Source organism: Equus caballus, chromosome 3 (assembly GCF_041296265.1).
Source record: "Equus caballus isolate H_3958 breed thoroughbred chromosome 3, TB-T2T, whole genome shotgun sequence".
Taxonomy (NCBI): Eukaryota; Metazoa; Chordata; class Mammalia; order Perissodactyla; family Equidae; genus Equus; species Equus caballus.
In genome coordinates, this window is record NC_091686.1 from 35,199,792 (window position 1) to 35,219,089 (window position 19,298).

A 19,298-nucleotide genomic window follows, 5' to 3' on the forward strand; every position below is an offset into this window, starting at 1 on the left:
AGTTCCACGAGCACTCGCGGGCCAATGCCCCCAGCCCACGCCGGCACCCCCGCTCTGGTTCTGGGTGGCCCTGCAGGGCCCAGTGGCAGGAGCAGCAGGCTGCACTCTCGCTGAGCAGTGACCTGCCAAGCTGCGTCCAGCTTCCTGGGTGCGTGCCGGGTGCTCTGCCCCGAGGCCACGTGGCAATTACGACGTGGGCCGGGAGAGATGGGAGGGAGTGCCTGCCGCCGCGGGACAGGCCTGGGCCTCCTGCATGGACTGATTTCCATTTGACGTCCGCCTCCTCCCACGGCACAGGACACGCAATACATCTCTTGTCACCGTGGCCTCAATCGTGTGTCTCAGCAATTTTTGAAGGCATATCTGACTTGCCAGCAGGTCAAAGCCAGGTGCACAGAGAACTCCCAGTGTCCAGGTGGGTGGCCTTTGAGGATAAATGGAGCCAGAATCCAGGACACTTGGGTACTAGCCTGTCCCTTTGCACTCTGTGCCCCCAAGCTACTGGGCCCACAAGCCAGCCATGCAGTGACTGCCCCTCTAAAGCTGGAGCCCCCAGGTGAGCCCACTGCACAGGTCTCTGCTCTGAGCTCTCCTTGCCGGCCTGACGGGTCCCTTCCTATCCCGAGCAGCTGACCCCAGCCTGGCCTCTGACACCGGGGCTGGAGCCACCGCCCTGGGTCCCCTCCATCCCAGCCGGGTTTAAGCTAGCTGCTTTCCCTTTGCCATCTGGGGTCGCGGCGCCTGGGCTGGGCTGGGGCAGGTGCCTGTCCTGAGAGGTGAGGGCCACACCCCAAGCCAACTCTGCCCCCTCCCCAGCCTGGTGGCCTTTGGGAAGAGGAAAGTGTCTTATGCGTCATGGCCCTCCGGGGAGCCCGAGGGCTGAGGTCCTGATGGGGTGACCATGCCCAGAGTGGGCGTGGCAGCCAGGGCCTCCACTGGGGCTCTGCCTATAGGCTGCTCCTGCCCGTCCACAGCCAGAGCGCCTGCTGCGCTGCGGACCCCCACCCCACCCCCAGACTGCCCCTTCCCTTCCCACACAGGCTCCTTCCAGCTCCAGCTGTGCTCAAGCCTGCAGCCACCTGCCCTGCTCCTGATCCCCCTCTCTCTCGAACGGATGGAAATAAAAGGGAAAGGGTTTGTTTTTTTGGCTTAAATTTTCCCAACTCAAATGTGGAATCTAACCTCCAGCGGCAAGAAGGAATACATGACACCCTGCCCCGCCCAGCCCAGCCCCGCTGTCATCTACTTCCTGCGCTGGGACCTGACCCCCCGAGGCCTGGGCCTCCACCTGCCCAGCTGCCCCCAGCGCCGGCTCCACCAGCACAGTAGCCCCTGCTGGCCCGTGAGCCCCACCCACGGACAGTGCTTGGCCTTGCTTGGCAGGAGGGCTCGCGAGCTCAGGCTGAAGGAGACGCAGGCGCTGGCCTAGGCCCTGGGCAAGCAAGCATGGACCCTGCCCTGGCAGCGCCCTAGAAGGGTCATGGACAAGGGTGAGGTGAGAGGTCGTTCCTGATGGTGCAGAGTGCTGTGAGCACAGGACACCCGGCAGTGTCATCGACTGACCATGGGCAGGGCTGCCGGGGCCCAGGGGTCGGGAAGCCATGCCCACGGGAAGGGGGAGATGGTATTGTCGTCCCCGCTTCACAGATGAGGGGGCTAAGTCCTGCCACCGAGCCTCCCTCGAGGATGGGGAGAACTAGCCTCGAGCCTGAAGAGCCTGGAGCCAACCCCTCCTGCAGGCCGCCTCCCAGAGCCAGGTCCCCTTGGGCTGCTTCTGTCCCGCCACAGCTGCAAGGGCTCTGAGCCACAGGCTGGGCCACACCAGAGGTGCCCAGAGAGACTGGCCCTGGTGCGTCTGTTCCTTTGTCCCCAGGCTTCTGCCTTCCTGCCTTGGCCTCTGCCTTTTCTCTCTTGCCTGCCTTCCATCTGCCTGTCTCTGCGTTTGTGGAGTCTCCTTGGCTCTCCGCCTGTGCCCTCTGTCCATCTCCCCCTCCCGCATCCCCTCCTCTCCTCCTGCATCTCCATCTCCTCTCCTTGCACCTCCATCTCTCAGGGCTAGGACTTAGGGTGTGGTCAGCCAGGCCTGGGACGGGGGTCTTCTGGGACACTGCCTCCAGGATGCCCTCCGGCCTTCCTCTGGTGGCTCCTTTCCAGTCTTGCCCAATCCGGGACTTCTGTGCTTGCCTCAGCTGCCGCAGGAATGAGGCACCGCCCAGCCCCCGCCCTGCGTCCTTCCGGCCTCGCGACCCCAGCCCCCGGGCCCCTCGGGCAGTCCTCCCAGGCCCGCGGGACAGCACCCCGCGCCCGGGGAAGAGTGGGCGCACAGCCTGGGGCCAGGCCCCACCCGCGGCTATTGAGAACGGACACGGAGAATGCCGAAGGTCACCCTGTGGGGCACCGGCCAGGCTGCGCTGGACCTGCATCCGCCACTCTCGTGGGTGGGGACGCCGCAGCAGCCCCTGCAGGCGACACATTCACGGCCTTTTCATTCCTACGTGAGCCTGCGTGCACGGACTCCCGGCCCAAAGGAGGGTGAGGCCGCACACCTCCCTCCTCCTGCCTCCGGGCACCTCCCTCCCCTCCCTGCCAGACTGACCTCCAAATGGCCCCGCGAGTGGGTGGCACTGTCACCCCGCTTTACCCGCGGAGGAATCCGGGCTCGTCCCTCTTCCCTGCGTTCTGCGACACTCATGGAGCCCCTCGGCGCCGGGCGCAGCTCTGTGCTGGGGACACACGGGTCCGCTGCAGGTGCGGTCCCGCCCCTGAGGGGCTCACCTGCTTCGTTGGGGGAGACAGGAGGGACTGGAGTTTTTCTGAGCTCCCCGCGCCCCTACAGGGAGGCCGGGCTCAGCTCAGCCTAGGAAGGGTCTTTTCTCCATCGCCCCAGCGGAGGGTGTCGGGGCTCAAGTTTGTCCAGATCTGTTGAAGCCCCAGCCCCAGCGCCTGTGAAGAGCGTGCCCCTCTCTGGGAAGAGGGTCTGAGCAGATGTGATTAAGGGGAAGCTCTTGAGTTGAGGGCATCCTGGAGGAGGCGCAATGGTGAATGGCCTCAGAAGACAGAAAAGGAGGGACAGGCACAGGGAGAGGCCACGTGAACATGGAGGCAGAGGTTGGGGTGACGGGTCTACCAGCCAAGGAACCTCAAGGATCACCAACAGCCACCAGAAGCCAGGAGGGAGGCAGGAAGGATCCTCCCTCAGAGAGCCCAGAAGGGACCAACCCTGCTGACACTGATTTTTGACTTCCGGCTTCCAGAACTGGGAGACAATAAATTTCTCTTGTTTTAAGCCCCCTGGTTTGTTATGGCAACCCTAGCAAGCCAATACAGGGGGTGAGCTCCCCATTGCAGGAGGTATGCAAGCAGAAGATGGATGGCCATGGGCAGGGCCATTGTAGGGAGGAACAGCCCTGGGGACTGCATGCATCTATCCACATCTAATGGGAAGAAGTAGAGAAAACGGTCATGACACAGCACCTGCTGCCGCGGCATTTCCTCCAGGCCACCTCTGGGCAGGCTCTCCTTCCATCCTCACCTGCTCCCAGGAGAGCAGCAAAGCCCCCTTCCAGGTGCAGACACTGGGGCCCAGAGTCACACGCTGCTGAGTGGAGCTGGGAGACCAGGCGTCGCTGCCTCCTCCGGCCCCTTCTCTTGGGGGTCTTCATGTCCCTTGAGTTTGCAGCTTCAAATGCAGAGAATGGCGCCTTAATGGTGTCCGTCCTGGCACCTGCCAGCGGGTGAAGAAAGACTGGAAGGCACCTTGACCACCCTCCCTCCCCAGACTCTCCTCAGCTGGGCATTTCAGGCTCTGACTTGAGAGGGCCAGGGCAGATGCCCTCGGGGAGGGTCTGGGAATGTGGCCAGGCCCCCGGGGGACCCCAGCAGGCCCTCCCCAGGACAGCGTCCAAACCCTAGACATTCGAAACTTTGCAAGACCTGGCCCCCAACTGTCTCCTTTTCGGAACAACAATGGTGCCACCAGCACCCCCACCAGCCAGCAGCTCTGGGGTGGGGGGGGCAGGCTGGGGGCTCCTGCGCCTCCTTAAATAAAGCTCCTTAGGATGCACCACACTTTAAAGTTCCCGAGGCATCCTCACCCCCTCCCTCTCAGACTTTTTAGCTTGAGCTTCTGTTGAACAAAGCCACCAAGCCCAGCACAGAAACCCGAAGCCACTCGCCGGCAGCCCCCCAGTCTCTCCCGGAACCTGCCCCACCTGGGCAGGAGGGCGCGCTGTGCTCCACTTGATCTGGATCATCTCAGGTGAAACATGGGACCAACCACACATCCACCAACAGAGGACAGGAGAATCAACCCCAGAGAAGTGCCACACAGCACATGACATGAGCAAGCCCACACCCCAGCTACCCGGGCCACCAGGTCCAGACAGCAAAAACCTAAAAAAGCAAGTCGCAGAAGGATCCTCAGGACGAGACCCTTTTATAGAAGGTTCGCGAATGTCACACAGGCAGGACCTGGTCACGGCTCCCTTTGCAGGGGCTCAGCCTGGGATAAGGTCCCTCTGGTGATGGAGGGAGGGTAACGGGGAGGGTTGGGGTGGGGTGGGCATGGCCTGCCCTGGGCTGCGAAGGAGGGGACAGTCAGAACCGCTGGGCGGGAAGGAGGAAGCACGGCCGGGCACTTCCCCAGGAGGAAGCGCTGCCCGGATTTTCCCCAGGTGTGGCCAGAGGTATAAAGGGCGCCATGAGCCAGCCGCCACCAGGTCCGCCACCAGGTCTGCCACCAGGTGCGCCCCAGGACCGCTGCCAGGTGTGCCAGCCGCTCCGAGCCCAGCCGCTGCGATGGTGAGCCGCTGTCTCTCCCCAGCCCCCACCTGGATGGTGCCGCCTGGACCTGAAGCGGTGGCGGTTCGCTGACCCCTAAGCTGAGGATGTCGGGATGGGGTCAAGGAAGCCCCTCAAATCTAGGGGCAGGAAGCATCCAGGACCCAGGAGCCTGGTGCACTGAGGAGCTAGAGCTGAGAGGCTAACCTCTTGGAGCCTCAGTTTCCCCAACTGTAGAGAGAGGGCTGTACCCCCTCTTTCCACAGGGAACAGGGCAAGCTGGGTGGCAGTGAAGTGCCCCTTCCCCGGGTGCCCCCTGACCACCCACCGCCTATTCCAGCAGATCCTCCCTGGCCTCCTGCTTCTGCTCTGGCTGCCCACCGGCACGGCCCGCCACGGTCCCCCACTCTGGGGCAGCCTCCACACCCATGGGACTCCGCGCTGCTACTCGCCTGAAGAGCTGCCCCCGGGTCAGGTCCCCCCACACCTGCTGGCTCGAGCTGCCAAGTGGGAGCAGGCTTTGCCAGTAGCCCTGGTGTCCAGCCTGGAGGCAACAGGTCGCAGGAGGCGGCAGGAGGGGCCTCTGGCTGAGACACAGTGCCCGGTGCTAGGGCCTGAGGAAGTACTGGAAGCTGACATCCACCAGCGCTCCATCTCGCCCTGGAGATATCGGTGAGGGCCGTGGGGCTCGCTGGGCACCGGGGTTCCCGCTGTGTGACATTGAGCTGTTCCCTCCCCTCTCTGGGCACTGGCTTCCTGCAGACTCTCTGTGCCTCAGTGTTTTGACCCATGAAATGAGATAATCGTCCTGACCTCCAGCCAGCCAGCCCCACAGACCCGGGGGGGCAGGGCTCCATCAGATGAGCTCCTGCTTCCACTGATGTCTCCGAGGCCTCAGCCCAGACCTCGGCTACCAGGGTCCCCTAGGAATATCCTGGGGCCCCCACTCGAGCCCCTGCAGGGGTTGGGCTGGATCCACTGGGGAGGTAGGGAGGGGGCTCCTGTGCTCTGGGAGGGCATTGGTGGACGTGGGCAATCATCACTTATTGAGCACCAACTGCATGCAAGGTGCGTGCCACGTCAGCCTCGGAGCCCTACCCCCTCCCTGCAGCCTGACCCCCTTGGCTGTCTCAGGGGAGCATCCCTGAGCTCACAGGCAGCCCGGGCTGCTGGCGGGAAGGGATGTGCACCCACTGCACAGGCCCCCTGTCCGCCCACCGCCCACTGGCTGAGGCCCTCTGAGGGCCGGGACACTCACCCTCTCTGTCCCCGCAGCGTGGACACGGACGAGAGCCGCTACCCGCAGAAGCTGGCCTTCGCAGAGTGCCTGTGCAAGGGCTGCATCAGCACCAGGACAGGCCGCGAGACTGCCGCGCTCAACTCCGTGCCGCTGCACCAGAGCCTGCTCGTGCTGCGCCGCCGGCCCTGCGCCCCGGACGCCACGGGCGTGCCCGTGCCCGGCGCCTTCACCTTCCACGTGGAGTTCATCCGCGTGCCCGTCGGCTGCACCTGCGTCCTGCCTAGGACGGCGCGGTGACCGCCGGGCTCAGCCGTCCCCACCGTGCTGTGGGGCAGGATCGCCTCCCGCACTGGACTGTCGGGGTCTCTCAGAGGCCCCCTCTATTTATATGTATTTATTGGTTATTTATGTGCCCCAGCGCGCCCCAGCTCTGCTGCCCGTGGGGTCCCTGGACAGGCACTGAGGCTCCAGGCCTCTGGTTTGAGGAAATACCGGCGGAGACCAGGTGCTGGAAGGGCCGCATCCCCGGTGCCCCGAGGGCTGACCCCGGCGCTGGGCAGTCCCCATCTCCAGACTCAGTTTACCCTTTCACAAAAACAGACAGTTGGGCTGGAAGGAAACTTTTACTCTTCCAGAACTTCTTAAAACAACAGAAAAGGTGCTCTGGTGGCTCCCTCCATGTCGGTGGTCCTCCAGGGTCCCCTCGCCCCATCACTGGTCTCGGGCTGGTCCAGACCCCCCAAGCTCCCTCTTCCCAGCGCCCCCACAAGGAAAAAGCACCCTTCTATTTGTAAAACAATTATTTATTTTAAATGTATTATGTGGTATTAAATTGATAAACACTCCCCAGAGCACAGCATTGGATGGATGCGCCCCTCGCTCTCACCCCTGCCTGGCCCTTGACACCCTGCCGGCCCCACGGGGGCAGCCACTGGCCCAGATTCTCGTGTGTCCTTCCAGAAAGGTCTCTGTGTGACCCCCGGCTTCGTCCGGGGTGGGGTGGGCTCTAACAGAGTGGGACACGGGTCCCCTGCCGCCCCTGCAGTTTCCATGTGGTGGTCCCTCCCAGCCTGGGGACAGGTCTCGCTCCACAGCCCAGCCATGATGCAGGCAGGCCCCCTCCACAGTGGGGTCTGGGAGTGGCCAGGCCTTTGCTAGGACAGCGAGCAGCCCGTGGACAGGTGTCTCTGAGTGTAAACTCCCGGGGCGTCGGCTCAGGGGACGCGCCTTCGCTGCCTGGCTGAGCACCCTCACCTTCGAGGTGTCTGAGCCCCCCCAGCCCCAGCAGAGGCGTGGGCAGATGTGAAGACCAGTCTCGTGGCCCAGATGCCCCCTCAGGCTTCTGCCCCTGCCCCGGTGACCTGCCAAGCTGGTGGCCAAGCTGGCTGGTGCCCCCCAGGCCAGGCGCCCCACTCTTACTGAGAACGTCCAGGATCGGAGCACATTCGGGCTGTTACAGTCGGTGGCATTTTGTTAAGGGGCACAGGAGCGCATGGCCTCAGCAGAGGGAAGTTGTGGGAAGGGGCTCTGGGGCAGTTGTGGCTCAACGCCCCTTTGGAGCCTCAGTTTCCCCGCCTGCGATGTATGGGCCTGGCCTGCTCAGGGCTGACGTTGGGCTGTGTCTATGTCAGCACCTGCCTGCCTGCCATCGTCACCCACTGACTGACGCCCACTGCGTGGGTGCCCAGCAACAGCGGAGGAGGAGACCTTTGTCTGAGCCTGGAAGGGCTCCCTGGCGGCACGTACTTGCTGAGTTTTCACTCTGTGCCTGGCACTGGGGACAGCGCCATGAACGGCCGGCAGTGACTGCCACCACACGGCCAGCAGGAAGGGCTGGTCTGCTGTGGCGAAGGAATTAGGGCCAGGGTGGCTGCGGCCCGCGCAGACGGAGGGCCACCCAGGGGCCCGTGTTCCAGGCAGAGGGAGCAGCCGTGCCACGGCCCTGAGGATGCGGCGTGCCCGTGTCTTAGGCTCCAGGGAGGTCAGTGTGGCTGGAGCCTACGAGCGGGTAGGGACAGTGGACCTGAGCTGTGGGACGGTCCTGGGCCAGAGCTGGGGCTTCGGAGCCGCCCAGCGGGTCAGCGGCAGTGCTGGGGATGGCCTGCAGGGGGCGGCAGAGTGGGGAGGTGACAAGGGCCATCCGGATTCACGCTAGACTGGGTGTGGGGGCGTGTAAGGGGTCGAGGTTTTGCTGACCTCCCAGAAGGCCAGAGCAGCCGTTCCAGCCGGGCTGCATTTAGACACTGGCCCAGTGGTGAGCGTCGCCGACAGGGCAGGATGTCCTCCCCGGAACGGAGAGGACCCCAGCCCCCAGCGAGCGTCGGAGGTGCTGAGAGGTGAGGGGTTAAGGGCTGTTCCAGGCTTTGGGAGATGGGCGCCTGGGGGAGCCCAGCACAGGGAGGGGCTGCCCAGGCTGCGTGGGGGCCAAGCCACACAAGCCTCAGCCAGGGGCAACCGGGAGGACCATGCCCAGCCCACACGTGGGGTGTGTGTGTGTGTACGGGGGAGGGGTGTGTATGGGGCATGTGTGTGTATGGGACGTGTGTGTGTATGGGTGTGTTTGTGTATGATGCGTGTGTGTGTATAGGGTGTGTGTAGGTATGGGGTATGTGTATGGGGCGTGTGTGTGTACGATGTGTATGTGTATTGGGTGTGTGTGTATAGTGTGTGTATGTGTGACGTGTGTGTATGGATGTGTGTGTGTGATGTCTGTGTGTGTGTATGGGGGGTGTGTGGGGTGTCTGCAGCACCAGGACTGCAGTGAGGGGAGAGGACCGGCCAGAAGCCCCTCGCTGGCCTGGTGGGGGCAGGAAGGACACTTGCCCCAGCAGAGGAGGGGCTCTCCCCGCCCCCGGCCCCGCCCCCATCTGCTGTCCCTCTTCCCTCCACCCAGGCGTCCCTGGTGCTCTGAGGGAGAAACCCAGACACCTGGAATTCCATGTACCGTATGTCACAGAATAGATGCCACACCCCGATTCCCTGTAACACTGAGAAGGATGGCACCACTGCTGCTACTCAACGGGAAACAGGGCCCATGGTTCTGAGGGTGACCCTCGGCACCTGCGGGACCCCGCACCCCCTGCAGGAAGAGCCACACGCAGCTTTCATTTCTTTATTGTGAGGCCGCTGGGGAAGCGGCTTGAGGCTCTGGTCACACACCGTCACACGACCTCATCGGTCACCGGGATGGGGTTTTCCTGGGGGCCGCTGGGGACACTTGTGGCGGCCGCGGACTCCTCCTCGCTGAGCTTCTTGCGAGCCTCGGCTGGGGGGCGGGGCGGGGGGTTGCTGGGCGGCTGCTTGATGGTGGTCCCGACCTGGGGGCGCTCTTTGGGTTTGGGCTCGATGGGGGTCCACTGCTCACCACGGACGGCCGCCTGCAGGACACGAGGGGCTGGGCCAGGGGCCTCCCGGGGGCCACCCCCACTCCTGCCCCCACCCCTGCCAGGGAACAGGGCGGGATCCAAGTCCGAATCTGCTAAGACGTGAAGGGACTGCGGCTCAGAGAAGTTAAGTGACTGGACTGAGGCCACACAGCCAGGACCAGGCTCTGCCTGACCCCAAACTCGAGCTATTTCACCATGCCAGGAGGGGCCCACAATGGGGAAGGGGCTGGAATCGCTGGGCTGTGCACCACTTCCGGGTGCACATTCCACGACCAGGGACCAACCGCCGGCAGGACAGGGAGGCCAGGCCTGGGCGTCCAGCACACTGAGTCAGGCCAGCCGGGCAGCTGGCAGGGTGGCGAGGCCCAGGAGGGCGGCCAGGGAGAGCAGGGTGCCCTTTTCTGCCCTGGTGGGCGGCACCCCCTCACCCTGGACCCACCCCGGCCTGGAGCCTCCCGGGGCACCCAGGCACGTTGGGGCTTGAAGAGCGTGCAGCCCACGGAACTGCCTAAAATGCAGGCTCCTGGGCCCTGCACCCCTGCGGCGGGCCGAGCAGGCCTGCGGATGTGTACTTTTAGTTGTATAGCCCATAATGTTTGCCAGCTTAAAAAATACGTGATACCATATAATTTATGAAGCATAAGAATAAAACGAACATCTCTGATCCCACCTCCTAACTTGAAGACGAGAACATTCTATCCTGAAAAGTAAAACTATGAACTCGATGGAAGAGAACACAGGAAAACACGGCGTGTGGGCGGGAAAGACATTTTGAACAAGCACAAACCATAAAGCAGATAAACCCACAGACAGATGCACGTCTGTGCCCTGCTCAGGGGAGGATGTCCTGGGGGGAGACGGCAGACCCTCAACAGGGACGGAGAAAACATTTACAGGGTCTAAACTCACGCAGGATCATAATCAAAATACACAGGAGACTCCCGTAACTTAGAAAGGAAAAGACAAACCCTAAGAGAAAAATGGGCCACGGCCGCGAGCCGGCGTCTGGGAGGAGGAAGATGAGCCGGTGAAGCCGGAGGAGGTGCCTGGAGCCCCACAGCGCTGAGAGAGGGCGGAACCGCTGCGGGGCGGGCACCTGCGCTCCGGTTTAACCCAAGGAATTCTGGCTCAGGGCCCAGCCGCGTGTGGCAGGGAGCTGGGGGTGCGCGGTGGCCCCGGGGGTGCAGAGGCTGGACGTGGGGATACACACTCGCAGCCAGAGAAGCAACAGAGAGCTGAGTGAAAGGAAGGAGTCCCACGGGGGAGCAAGCCCGCCAAGGGCTCCTAAGGACACGCACAGACAACAGACGGGCATGGAAGGCCGGGGAACAGCCGGCATGGGGCCCGTGCCCTCTAGAAATTCTGCTCTGGGTGTCCTACACATCTCAGCCCCCGCAAACCTGCTGGGCAGCTTGGGAGAACGGCCACGTGCGTCTGCACTGTTAACGAGCCCCCAGGAAGTCTCCTGACGGCCCCCCAAATGGGAGCAAGGCTGGTTTAGTTGAGAAGAGTCTGGTAAGTGGGTCCCAGTCCAGGCTGGGCCTCAGCTGGCTGTGTGACCCTGGGCCAGTGCCGCCACCTCTCTGAGCTGGGAAGTGGGCACAGCGCCCCCCTCCCGCCCCCAGGCAGGGCTGTGGTGCAGATCAAAGGAGACATGCTGGGAAACAGCCAGTGCACACTAGGCGTGCAACAGACAGCAGCTACGGTCGTCACCATCCCCACGAGGTGAGCAAGGACACAGGCTCCTGGCCTTGGCTCGCCCTGCAGAGCCAGCTTCAGGGACCGAGGTATCAAGCACCAGTGGGGCTGACCACAGAGGACACTCACCAGCAGGTAGATGCCGCTTGCGATGGCCAAGCAGGCTGTCCCCAGGATGGTGGCAAGCAGGAAGCCCGCAGGTACCGACAGCCTGGGGAGGAAGGGAGGCTCAGAAGGGCAGTCAGAGGGGGTCTGCAGCCCCAGGCCTCGGTCAGAGGCCACAGGATCTCAGGACAAAACAGACGTAAGCGTTCTGCCCCAGGATCCCAACGGAGGGGACGCCCAGCCCGCCAAAGGTCGGGCTTCCCAGCTTGGGCCCCTTGAGCTGCTCTCTGCCTTGATTTGGCCGCAACCGTTCTGGGGACACCGGCTCTCGGCCCCCAGCCCCCACGCTGGGAAGAAGCCCCAGAGCCGGAGGGCGCACGGTGTCCCGGCCTCCCCGGCAGGAACCACAAACACGTGTGCGAGGCAGCCACCCAGAGCCACCCCGGTGAGCCCAGCCGACCCCAGGACCCTGACTCCTGACTTAAGCTGCTAAGGTTTGGGGTGAATTGTTAGATGGCGAGAGATGATGGGTGTAAGTTTGGGGACCTCTGGCAGAGCCTGGGACCTGGGATTTTGTTGGGAAAAACATCTGGGCTGGGAGGGGACTGGAGCTCTCCTGTGCGGGCAGCCAGGCCAGGGCCGCGCGTCCCAGGGAACTCACCCAAGGTGCAGGAAGGCCCGGACGTAGTAGTTCCTGGTGAGCGGCCCAAACAACTTCACCACCTTCGTCATATACTTCTGTCCACTGGGTGGGGGTGGGGACAGACCATGTCCTACTCAGCGCCCCCGCCGCCCGCCCAGCCCAGGCGCCCCACTTCTTTCCGCCCAGGACCATGAGGCCACAGCAACTGGGCGGGCACCAGCCTCAGTTCGCCCAGGAGGACAAACGGGTTGGCACTGGAGCCTCGGAGGGATGGGACCAGGCTCCTGCAGGGCCACTGGCAAAGCATCGCAGCCCTGGGACAGACCCCAGAGCAGCGGTGGAGGGGGGGACATACACACTCACCATCTCTCCATGGTGGAGCCCTTTCTCCTCTTCCCCCGGGGGTACTCCAGCAGGCAGACAAACACACCTGCTGCACTGACGCCGCGGTCAAGGAAGAGCCCGGCTCAGCCTGAGCGGCCACACTGAGCCCCCTTTGCCAATGAGAAAACAGAAAGGTGCAGCCACTGCCTGGGGGTCACACAGCTGGGAAACAGCCTGGTGGCCACTTTGCTGCCTGTCCTTGGCTTCCAGAGGGCCTGTAACAGCCAGGCCAGCAGGGCCAGGAGGGGACGGAGGGTCCAGTGCACTCCTGGACAGGCCCAGGCCGGCAGGGGAGCGTGGCTGATAGAGGGGGGAGCAGAGGGGACCCCAAGCATCCTGAGGCCTCTGCACCGGCCCTCAGGGCCACTGGCCTCCCACCCCCTCACCAGGACCCAGGGACTTGAGCAGCTCTCGGCACACTGTGAAGGGCTGTGCCCCCAGGGGCAGCAGCATCTCTACCCCAAGCCCGCCAGCGCTGCCCATGGTGGTGCCGGGCCCCACCCCGCCCTGGGGTCCACGCTGGGAGGATACATGGAGTACACGCCGAAGTACCACTGGGCGAACTGGGCAGCAGTGGCCACGATGCCCCCGGTGATGAGGACTGCGGGCAGAGGAGAAGCGGGTTAGCAGGAACCCCCGGGGAAGGGCATGCCCGGCCATCCCTGCAGGGCTGGGGTCCATCGGCCCACACAGTGGTGCCTCCAGTCCGTCAACACCTTTGCCCAGGAGGGGGCCCAAGGCGGTGCAGAGCCCGGGGGAAGGGGGGACGCCTCCCCCGGGAAGCGCCGGCCGTGACGGGGGCAGGGCTGAGGGAGCCGCAGGCAGGAGGCGGCTGGGACTCTGCCTGGACGCGCTGCTGGAGCCCCGCGAGCCCTTGTCGTTTTGGGTTTTGCTGGACGCACTTACAGACCACGCACGCTGCTGACTGCGCGTCAGCTCCCGGGGCCTCGCACCTCGCAGGGCCCCGCCTGTCCCCGCACGCTGGTCGGATTTTAATACTCCCACCGCCGCCTTTCAGTCGGCGTTTGCCAGCTAGCCGGCCCCTTTACCCTCAGCCCTGTGGGCCTGGCTCTCTGCAGGCCGACGAGAGGCAGGGTCTGCACCTCTTCTCCCCAGGAATTCGCTTTTTGCAATTATTTTATCGTGGTAAATACACATAACATAAAACTTTCCATTTTAGCCTTTTTAAAGTGTCCGGTTCTGTGGCATTAAGGACATTTATATTGTCGTGCAGCCACCACAATCCATTCCCAGAATTTCCAACGACTTATGGCGGTATAATTATTATACAGTAAAATGCACAGGCGTGAGCTTGGTGATTTTTTTTTTAAAGATTGGCACCTGAGCTAACATCTGTTGCCACTCTTCCTTTTTTTTTTTTCTTCTCCCCAAATCCCCCCAGCACATAGTTGTAGATTTTAGTTGTGAGTCCTTCCAGCTGTGACATGTGGGACGCTGCCTCAGCGTAGCCTGACAAGCGGTGCCATGTCCATGCCCAGGATCCGAACCCGTGAAACCCTGGGTCGCCAAAGCAGAGAGTGCGAACTTAACCACTCGGCCACGGGGCCCGCCCCAAGCCTGGTGAATTCTACATGTGTTCCCCCAGAGACGTCCCCCCAAATCAAGATTTCCATCATCCCAGAAAGCTCTCTGGTGGCCCCAGCCAGATCACACCTAGAACCTGACGTCTGGCTTCTCTTGCTCAACAGAAGGCTGTCAAGGCCGTTCCCGTGGTTTGCGTGGGTCACTCGCTCCTGAGTTTTCTTTTTTTAAGGAAGATTAGCCCTGAGCTAACATTTGCCACCAATCCTCCTCTTTTTGCTGAGGAAGACTGGCCCTGAGCTAACATCCGTGCCCATCTTCTTCTATTTTATATGTGGGATGCCTGCCACAGCACGGCTTGCCAAGCAGTGCCCTGTCCGCACCCGGGATCCAAACCAGCGAACCTCTGGGCCGCCGAAGCCAACCATGTGCACTTAACTGCTGTGCCACCGGGCCGGCCCCTTTAACAGTGTCTTGTTGCTTCTCCTGCCTTCTGCTGCCCTGAATGAACTGTTTAATTTAAATCCTTCTTCCTAAGCCACATGTGGGCTTTAGGATGCGTAACTTCAATCACAGCCTGTTATTATTATAGTCGATACTTACTCACCGGTGTCTTCACTCTTGTATCTTGGATCTTTCTTCTGGATTCAGTTTTTCTCTTGCAGAGGCATACCCTTTAGTAGCCTTTTCAGTGAGGGTCTGTGAGTAGTAACTCTCTAGATACCTGAAAATGCCCTCATTCTGGAATGAGTTTATCTGGGTATAGAATTCATCTTTTTCTCTCAGCACCTAAGATATCATCCCATTGTTTTCTGGCATCTATTATTGATGATGAGAAGTCTAAAATCAGCCTGATACCAATCCAGTGTTTTCTCTGATAAACTTTAAGATTTTCTTTAATGGTCTGTAATGTCACTACAAAGTGTCCAAGAAGGGATTTGTTTTCCTTTATTCTGCAAAGGACTTTGTTTTCTGCTTCAACCTGAGATTTCTGCATTTCTGGAAAATGCTCTCCACGATCCTCTGTGTCGCCCCCTTCATTCTACGGACTCTCCCGAGACCCTCACGCTACCTGTGGTGGGTCGTCTTGTACGTCGTACACGACTCGGTTCTGTTTACCACTTCCCACCCCTTCACCTCTTTGAGCTGAACTCCCTGAGGCTTCCTTCGATCCATCTTCCACTTCACTGCTTCTCTCTTCATCTCCATACAGTGTTCACTTCATCCAGTAACATTTACTGACTTTTCATCTTTCCTATTGCTAGACATTCTGTTAGTTTACTTTTTGCATCGTCCTGTTCTTGTCGCATAATTTTCTATTCTTCCATCTCCTTGAACGTGTTTAAACACGCACCCTCACTCCTGCGTCCCTCCCAAAGGGCACTAGAAGCGCTGGTTCTGAGGAGGGACATCCTCCTGTTGGTGGCGCCTGCTGACTCTCCCTCCGAGTGTTTGCTTCTGCAAGGGGTGGGACGCTCGCATGCTGCACCCAGCGGGGTCTGCCTGCGTCTCGCGTGCCCTGGCTGAGGAGACGCCCCAGAACACGGCTCCACCGGGGCCTCTGCTGGGGGCCTGCAGGAGTCTCCAGTCCTGAATCCGCTGGATCTGCATTTCTAGGTCCCAGGGTGGAGGAGACTCAGCCTCACTCGGTGCGCAGCACGGGCCGGCTCTGGGGTTTGCCTGGTCTGTGGCCATCCTCGTCCAGGCCCACGCAGCAGGCAGCGAGCTCCCCGGAGGACAGCTGTCCAGCGCTTCTTGTTTTGCATGGAAGGATTGCCCTGAGGGAACATCCTCTTTTTTTCCCCTCCCCAAAGCCTCAGTGCACGGTTGTAAGTCCTTCTAGCTCTTCTCTGTGAGCCGCCCCCACAGCACGGCGACACACACAGGTGGTGTGGTTCCGCGCCCGGGCAACGAACCGTGGCCTCCAACGTGGTGAGAGCGCAGCGCCTTCCCCACGAGGCCATCAGCCTGGCTCTCCCGCTCTTGCTTCTGCAGGCAGCCCCTCCTGGCTCCGGCCTGCAGCCTCGGCACACAGCTCAGTCTCGGCGCTTCTCCACACAGAGGCCCCAAGCCCCGGGCAAGCCTGTCGGGCCGCTTCCCCAGGCCCCTTCCTTCGGCCCAGCGTACCACCCTGAACCTCAGTCTGCTGTGGCTGCCAGCAGGTCTCATTCTCAGTGTTGAGCTCATGACACATTAACTGCGGGCTGCGCGTCAGCACTTCCGCGAGCTGGAGGAGAGGAGGGTGGTCTCCCCGTGCGCCCAGGCTCACTCGTCCCGGGTGTAATCGCCCCATCTCGAGCTTCGGGTTTGCTGCCTGCCATGAGCAAGAAGGCGCCAAGACGCCACCAGCTCACTAGGGAGCAGGAGGAGGGCACCCTGACAGAGCTCCTACTGCGTGCACGGCTCCTAGGAGGCACTGGGACGCAGCAGGGACAAGACAGAAAAGGCCTCAGCTCTCAGGGGGCTTGCAGTCTCGTTGAGGGGACAGAAATAAACACCACGTAGCAGTGACCTAGAACAGGGGACGTAAGGAAATGTAGATTGGGTGCTCTGGAAAACTTCTCTGAGCAGGTGACATTTGAGCTGAGAAATGAATGGAGGAGCCAGCCATGGAGGCTTCAGACAGAAGAAGCCGCTTCTGCAAAGGCCCTGCGGTGCACAGCGGAGATCTGAGGACAGAGAGGGGGAGGGAGGGCGCTGGGAGGCAGTGGTGGCAAAGTGGCCAGAATCTGGCTATATCTTTCGAGACGGGAAGCTGCGGAGGGTTTTTGGCAGGAGGTGACACGATGTGATTAGATGGTTTTTTTCTACGATAAAAAGGAAGCCTGTTTGACGCAGCTGTCGGCAGGGCCTGGCCGGGCCCGAGCAGTCCAGGAGGCTGCAGTCCATCCTGAGTCACGAACAGAAGTCAGCACAAGGAGGAACTCAGAGCAGGAAGGGCCCCATCGGACAGTGGCCGAAACTGAGCCATGGCTTGTCACTTCCCCAGGTCTTGACCTCGCCGTCTGTAAAGTGGACGAGAGCACAGCTCCCGCCTCATGGCGGTCGGACACCAGCTAAGGCAGGGCGGGCAAGCCTGCACACACTCGGCACACCATGGCCGGGCCGCTGGGCCATCACGGTCCGTACCCACGGGGACTAGCCCCCAGGCCCCCAGCCCTTGGCATGCTGCCTGCTGTCACCCTCTACTTCTCGGGGTGGGGCAGGGGAGGAAGGGAGGCTGGTCTGCAGGGGTCTGGGGATCCGAGGCCTCCCAGCCCACAGCAGGCGGGGGGACAGCCTAGGAACAGCTCTGGGGAGAAGTGAGAACTACCCGATTCACTGAGTTCTCAGCCACTCGAGATGCCGAAACAGGGGTGACCTGTCTGGACACAGAACAGACTGCTGGGCCCCACCGCCCAAAGCTGCCCACCCCAAATGTGACCTGACGGGGCAGCCGGGGAGCCTGCGTCTCCCTCTGCTCCTTCCCCTCCCAGAGCTGCGCCCCGGCTCCTCCCGTGCCCAGGTGGCAGGGGGGCCTCAAGGTGGGTCCCCGGTAAATGGTGGTGGCTGGGACCCTCCTCATGGCCACATTCTCACACTCCTCCCACCCACTCCCACTGGGTGCAAGTCCTTCCTGGGAGGGGCAGGTCCCCAGAGGCAAGGGGGGCAGAGCCTCTGAGCAGCTTCCTCTTGTCTCAGACCCTACACCCTCCTGAACGGTTCCTGCTTCCAATTCCAGCAGGCATCAGACCCCACTGCTCCTCAAGCAGAACCCTGAACACAAGCTGGCAGGGTGGCGGGGCCCTGCCATCCTCCCCAGAAGCAGTCCCCGGGAGTTGAGCTGGGAGGGGCTCACTCTGGGTGGCTTCCAGCGGCCTTGTGAAATGCTAGATGTCCTTCCGCACAGACTGCGGGCTGGGCCCCAGATGGAGAGTGGTCACCCCCACAGGCCGAGCCCAAGCTCCTGGTCAGGAGGCAGGAGGAGGCCATCCGTGCAGCCCAGGACCCCAGGGAGGGAGCCCCTTATGACCCCTGGGCAAAGCCCTCACTCCAGGGCACCAGGGGCCACAGGGGCGGGTCATCCCTGGGGTTTTCCCAACCCTGAGGGGTGGTGACTCCCCGGAAACCACCGGGCTGCAACTTCCTCTTTCACTCCTGGGTGGAGGAGTGAAGAGGAGTCAGGTGGGGGGTACAGGGGATGGGGGTGGGAAGGGGGTGGCACATGAGTCTGTAGGGGCGAGAGGGTCTCCAAACCCCCTCTGTAGCCCGAGGTCCCTGATAGCCTGGCCACGCTCCAGCCCACCCCGCCCAGGGGCTGCCCCACAGCTGCAGGTCCCAGGCAGCAGCGTCTCAAGCCCTGACCCCAGGCTGGCGCTCCCACTTCCTGGCCAGCAGCCTAGGGTCTCTGACCCCTCAGGACCCTAGCTCCCCACCCCATCTCCAGCCCGCCCCTTTCCTCCGCCTTCAGTCTGGGGTCTCCAGCGCCCCCACTTCCCCAGCCCGCAGCCTGCAGTCGCTGACTCCCCAAGCCCCGGTTCCAGCCTGCACTGCCAGGCCGCAGCCTGGGGACTGGGCGCCCCCGGCCCAGCCTGGGCCGGCCCTCTGCAGCCCCGCCCCAAGCGCGGGGGCCCGCCGCACTCACTCAGGCCGGACGCTAGCGCCTGCTCGTTGGCCCACATGGCCCACTCGATCTGCCCCATGGCGGAGGCGGCGGCGGCTCGGCTCGGACTCTGCGGCCGCGCTCCGGGTCCCTCTCCCGCCCGGCCTCTCGCCCTCCGCCCCTCCGCCCCTCCGCCCCGCCCCGCCCCGTCCCGTCCGGTCCGGAGTTCCGGCACCGCCCCCACCCCGCCCCCAGGCGACAGGCCCAGCCAGGCGGGTGGGATGGACTCGGGTGCTGCCGCAGGAGCCTTGCCCCCACGAGAGCCTGGCTGGAGCTCAGGCTGCGGTCCTCCCGGCCCCATCAGGCCGGCTTCCTCGGCGGGTCGGCGCCGGCGCAAGCTTCTCCGGCCCAGGCGTCCCGGTCACTTCCTCCTTCCCGGCGCGCTGCACCTGAGCGCAGGCCACCACTCTGATGCTCACTTTGTGCCGGTTGCCTGCCCTGCCTACTCGCCCACCACCGTTAATCGGGGTCCCCAAGCATCCCCTGGCCGCTAAGGACAAGGGTGGTTCCTGGTGGTTCCTGTGAGCAGGTTGGGTTCCTAGAAGGGCTTACAAAGGTGGAGCCTTCACTGTGCCCACTGCAGGCTCCCCGCCAGGAAGCAGGGCCTCAAACCAGGAGCCCCGGAGCTGGGGCCTGGGTGGCCCTGCCCTCTCTGGAAGTCAGCTACTAAGGACAGTGGTGGGTCCAGTGCCCACTTCCCCATCATGCAGGTGTGGCCCAGGTCAGACTGCAGGCAACCCTCTGCTCACAGGACTGACGGGAGGGGCCAGGATGTGCAAAGCTTCTGGGAAAATCCCAAATACACGAGTGCTGGGTCCTGTGCCTCCTCCGCCCACCCCATTCAGGGTCACAGCCCAGGACCCGCTCCAACTGCAGCCT

The 19,298-nt window shown here is 62.6% G+C and overlaps 2 protein-coding genes across 2 annotated transcripts; one reads left to right on the top strand and one right to left on the bottom strand.

Annotated features, from left to right (window-relative positions):
* Nucleotides 1-1,168: 1,168 nt before the first annotated feature.
* IL17C (interleukin 17C) lies at nt 1,169-6,868 on the top strand. The gene is made up of 4 exons (XM_070262879.1): nt 1,169-1,342; nt 4,731-4,800; nt 4,968-5,451; nt 6,055-6,868. The coding sequence occupies exons 1-4, from the start codon at nt 1,169-1,171 to the stop codon at nt 6,314-6,316; spliced, it is 990 nt and encodes a 329-aa protein (XP_070118980.1). The 3' UTR covers nt 6,317-6,868.
* A 2,249-nt stretch (nt 6,869-9,117) lies between these two features.
* CYBA (cytochrome b-245 alpha chain) lies at nt 9,118-18,563 on the bottom strand. Its single transcript, XM_014738449.3, has 6 exons — nt 18,402-18,563; nt 12,767-12,836; nt 12,215-12,289; nt 11,870-11,953; nt 11,233-11,314; nt 9,118-9,396 (listed from the first exon to the last, which is right to left on the bottom strand). The coding sequence occupies exons 1-6, from the start codon at nt 18,457-18,459 to the stop codon at nt 9,181-9,183; spliced, it is 585 nt and encodes a 194-aa protein (XP_014593935.1). The 5' UTR covers nt 18,460-18,563; the 3' UTR covers nt 9,118-9,180.
* Nucleotides 18,564-19,298: the final 735 nt, after the last annotated feature.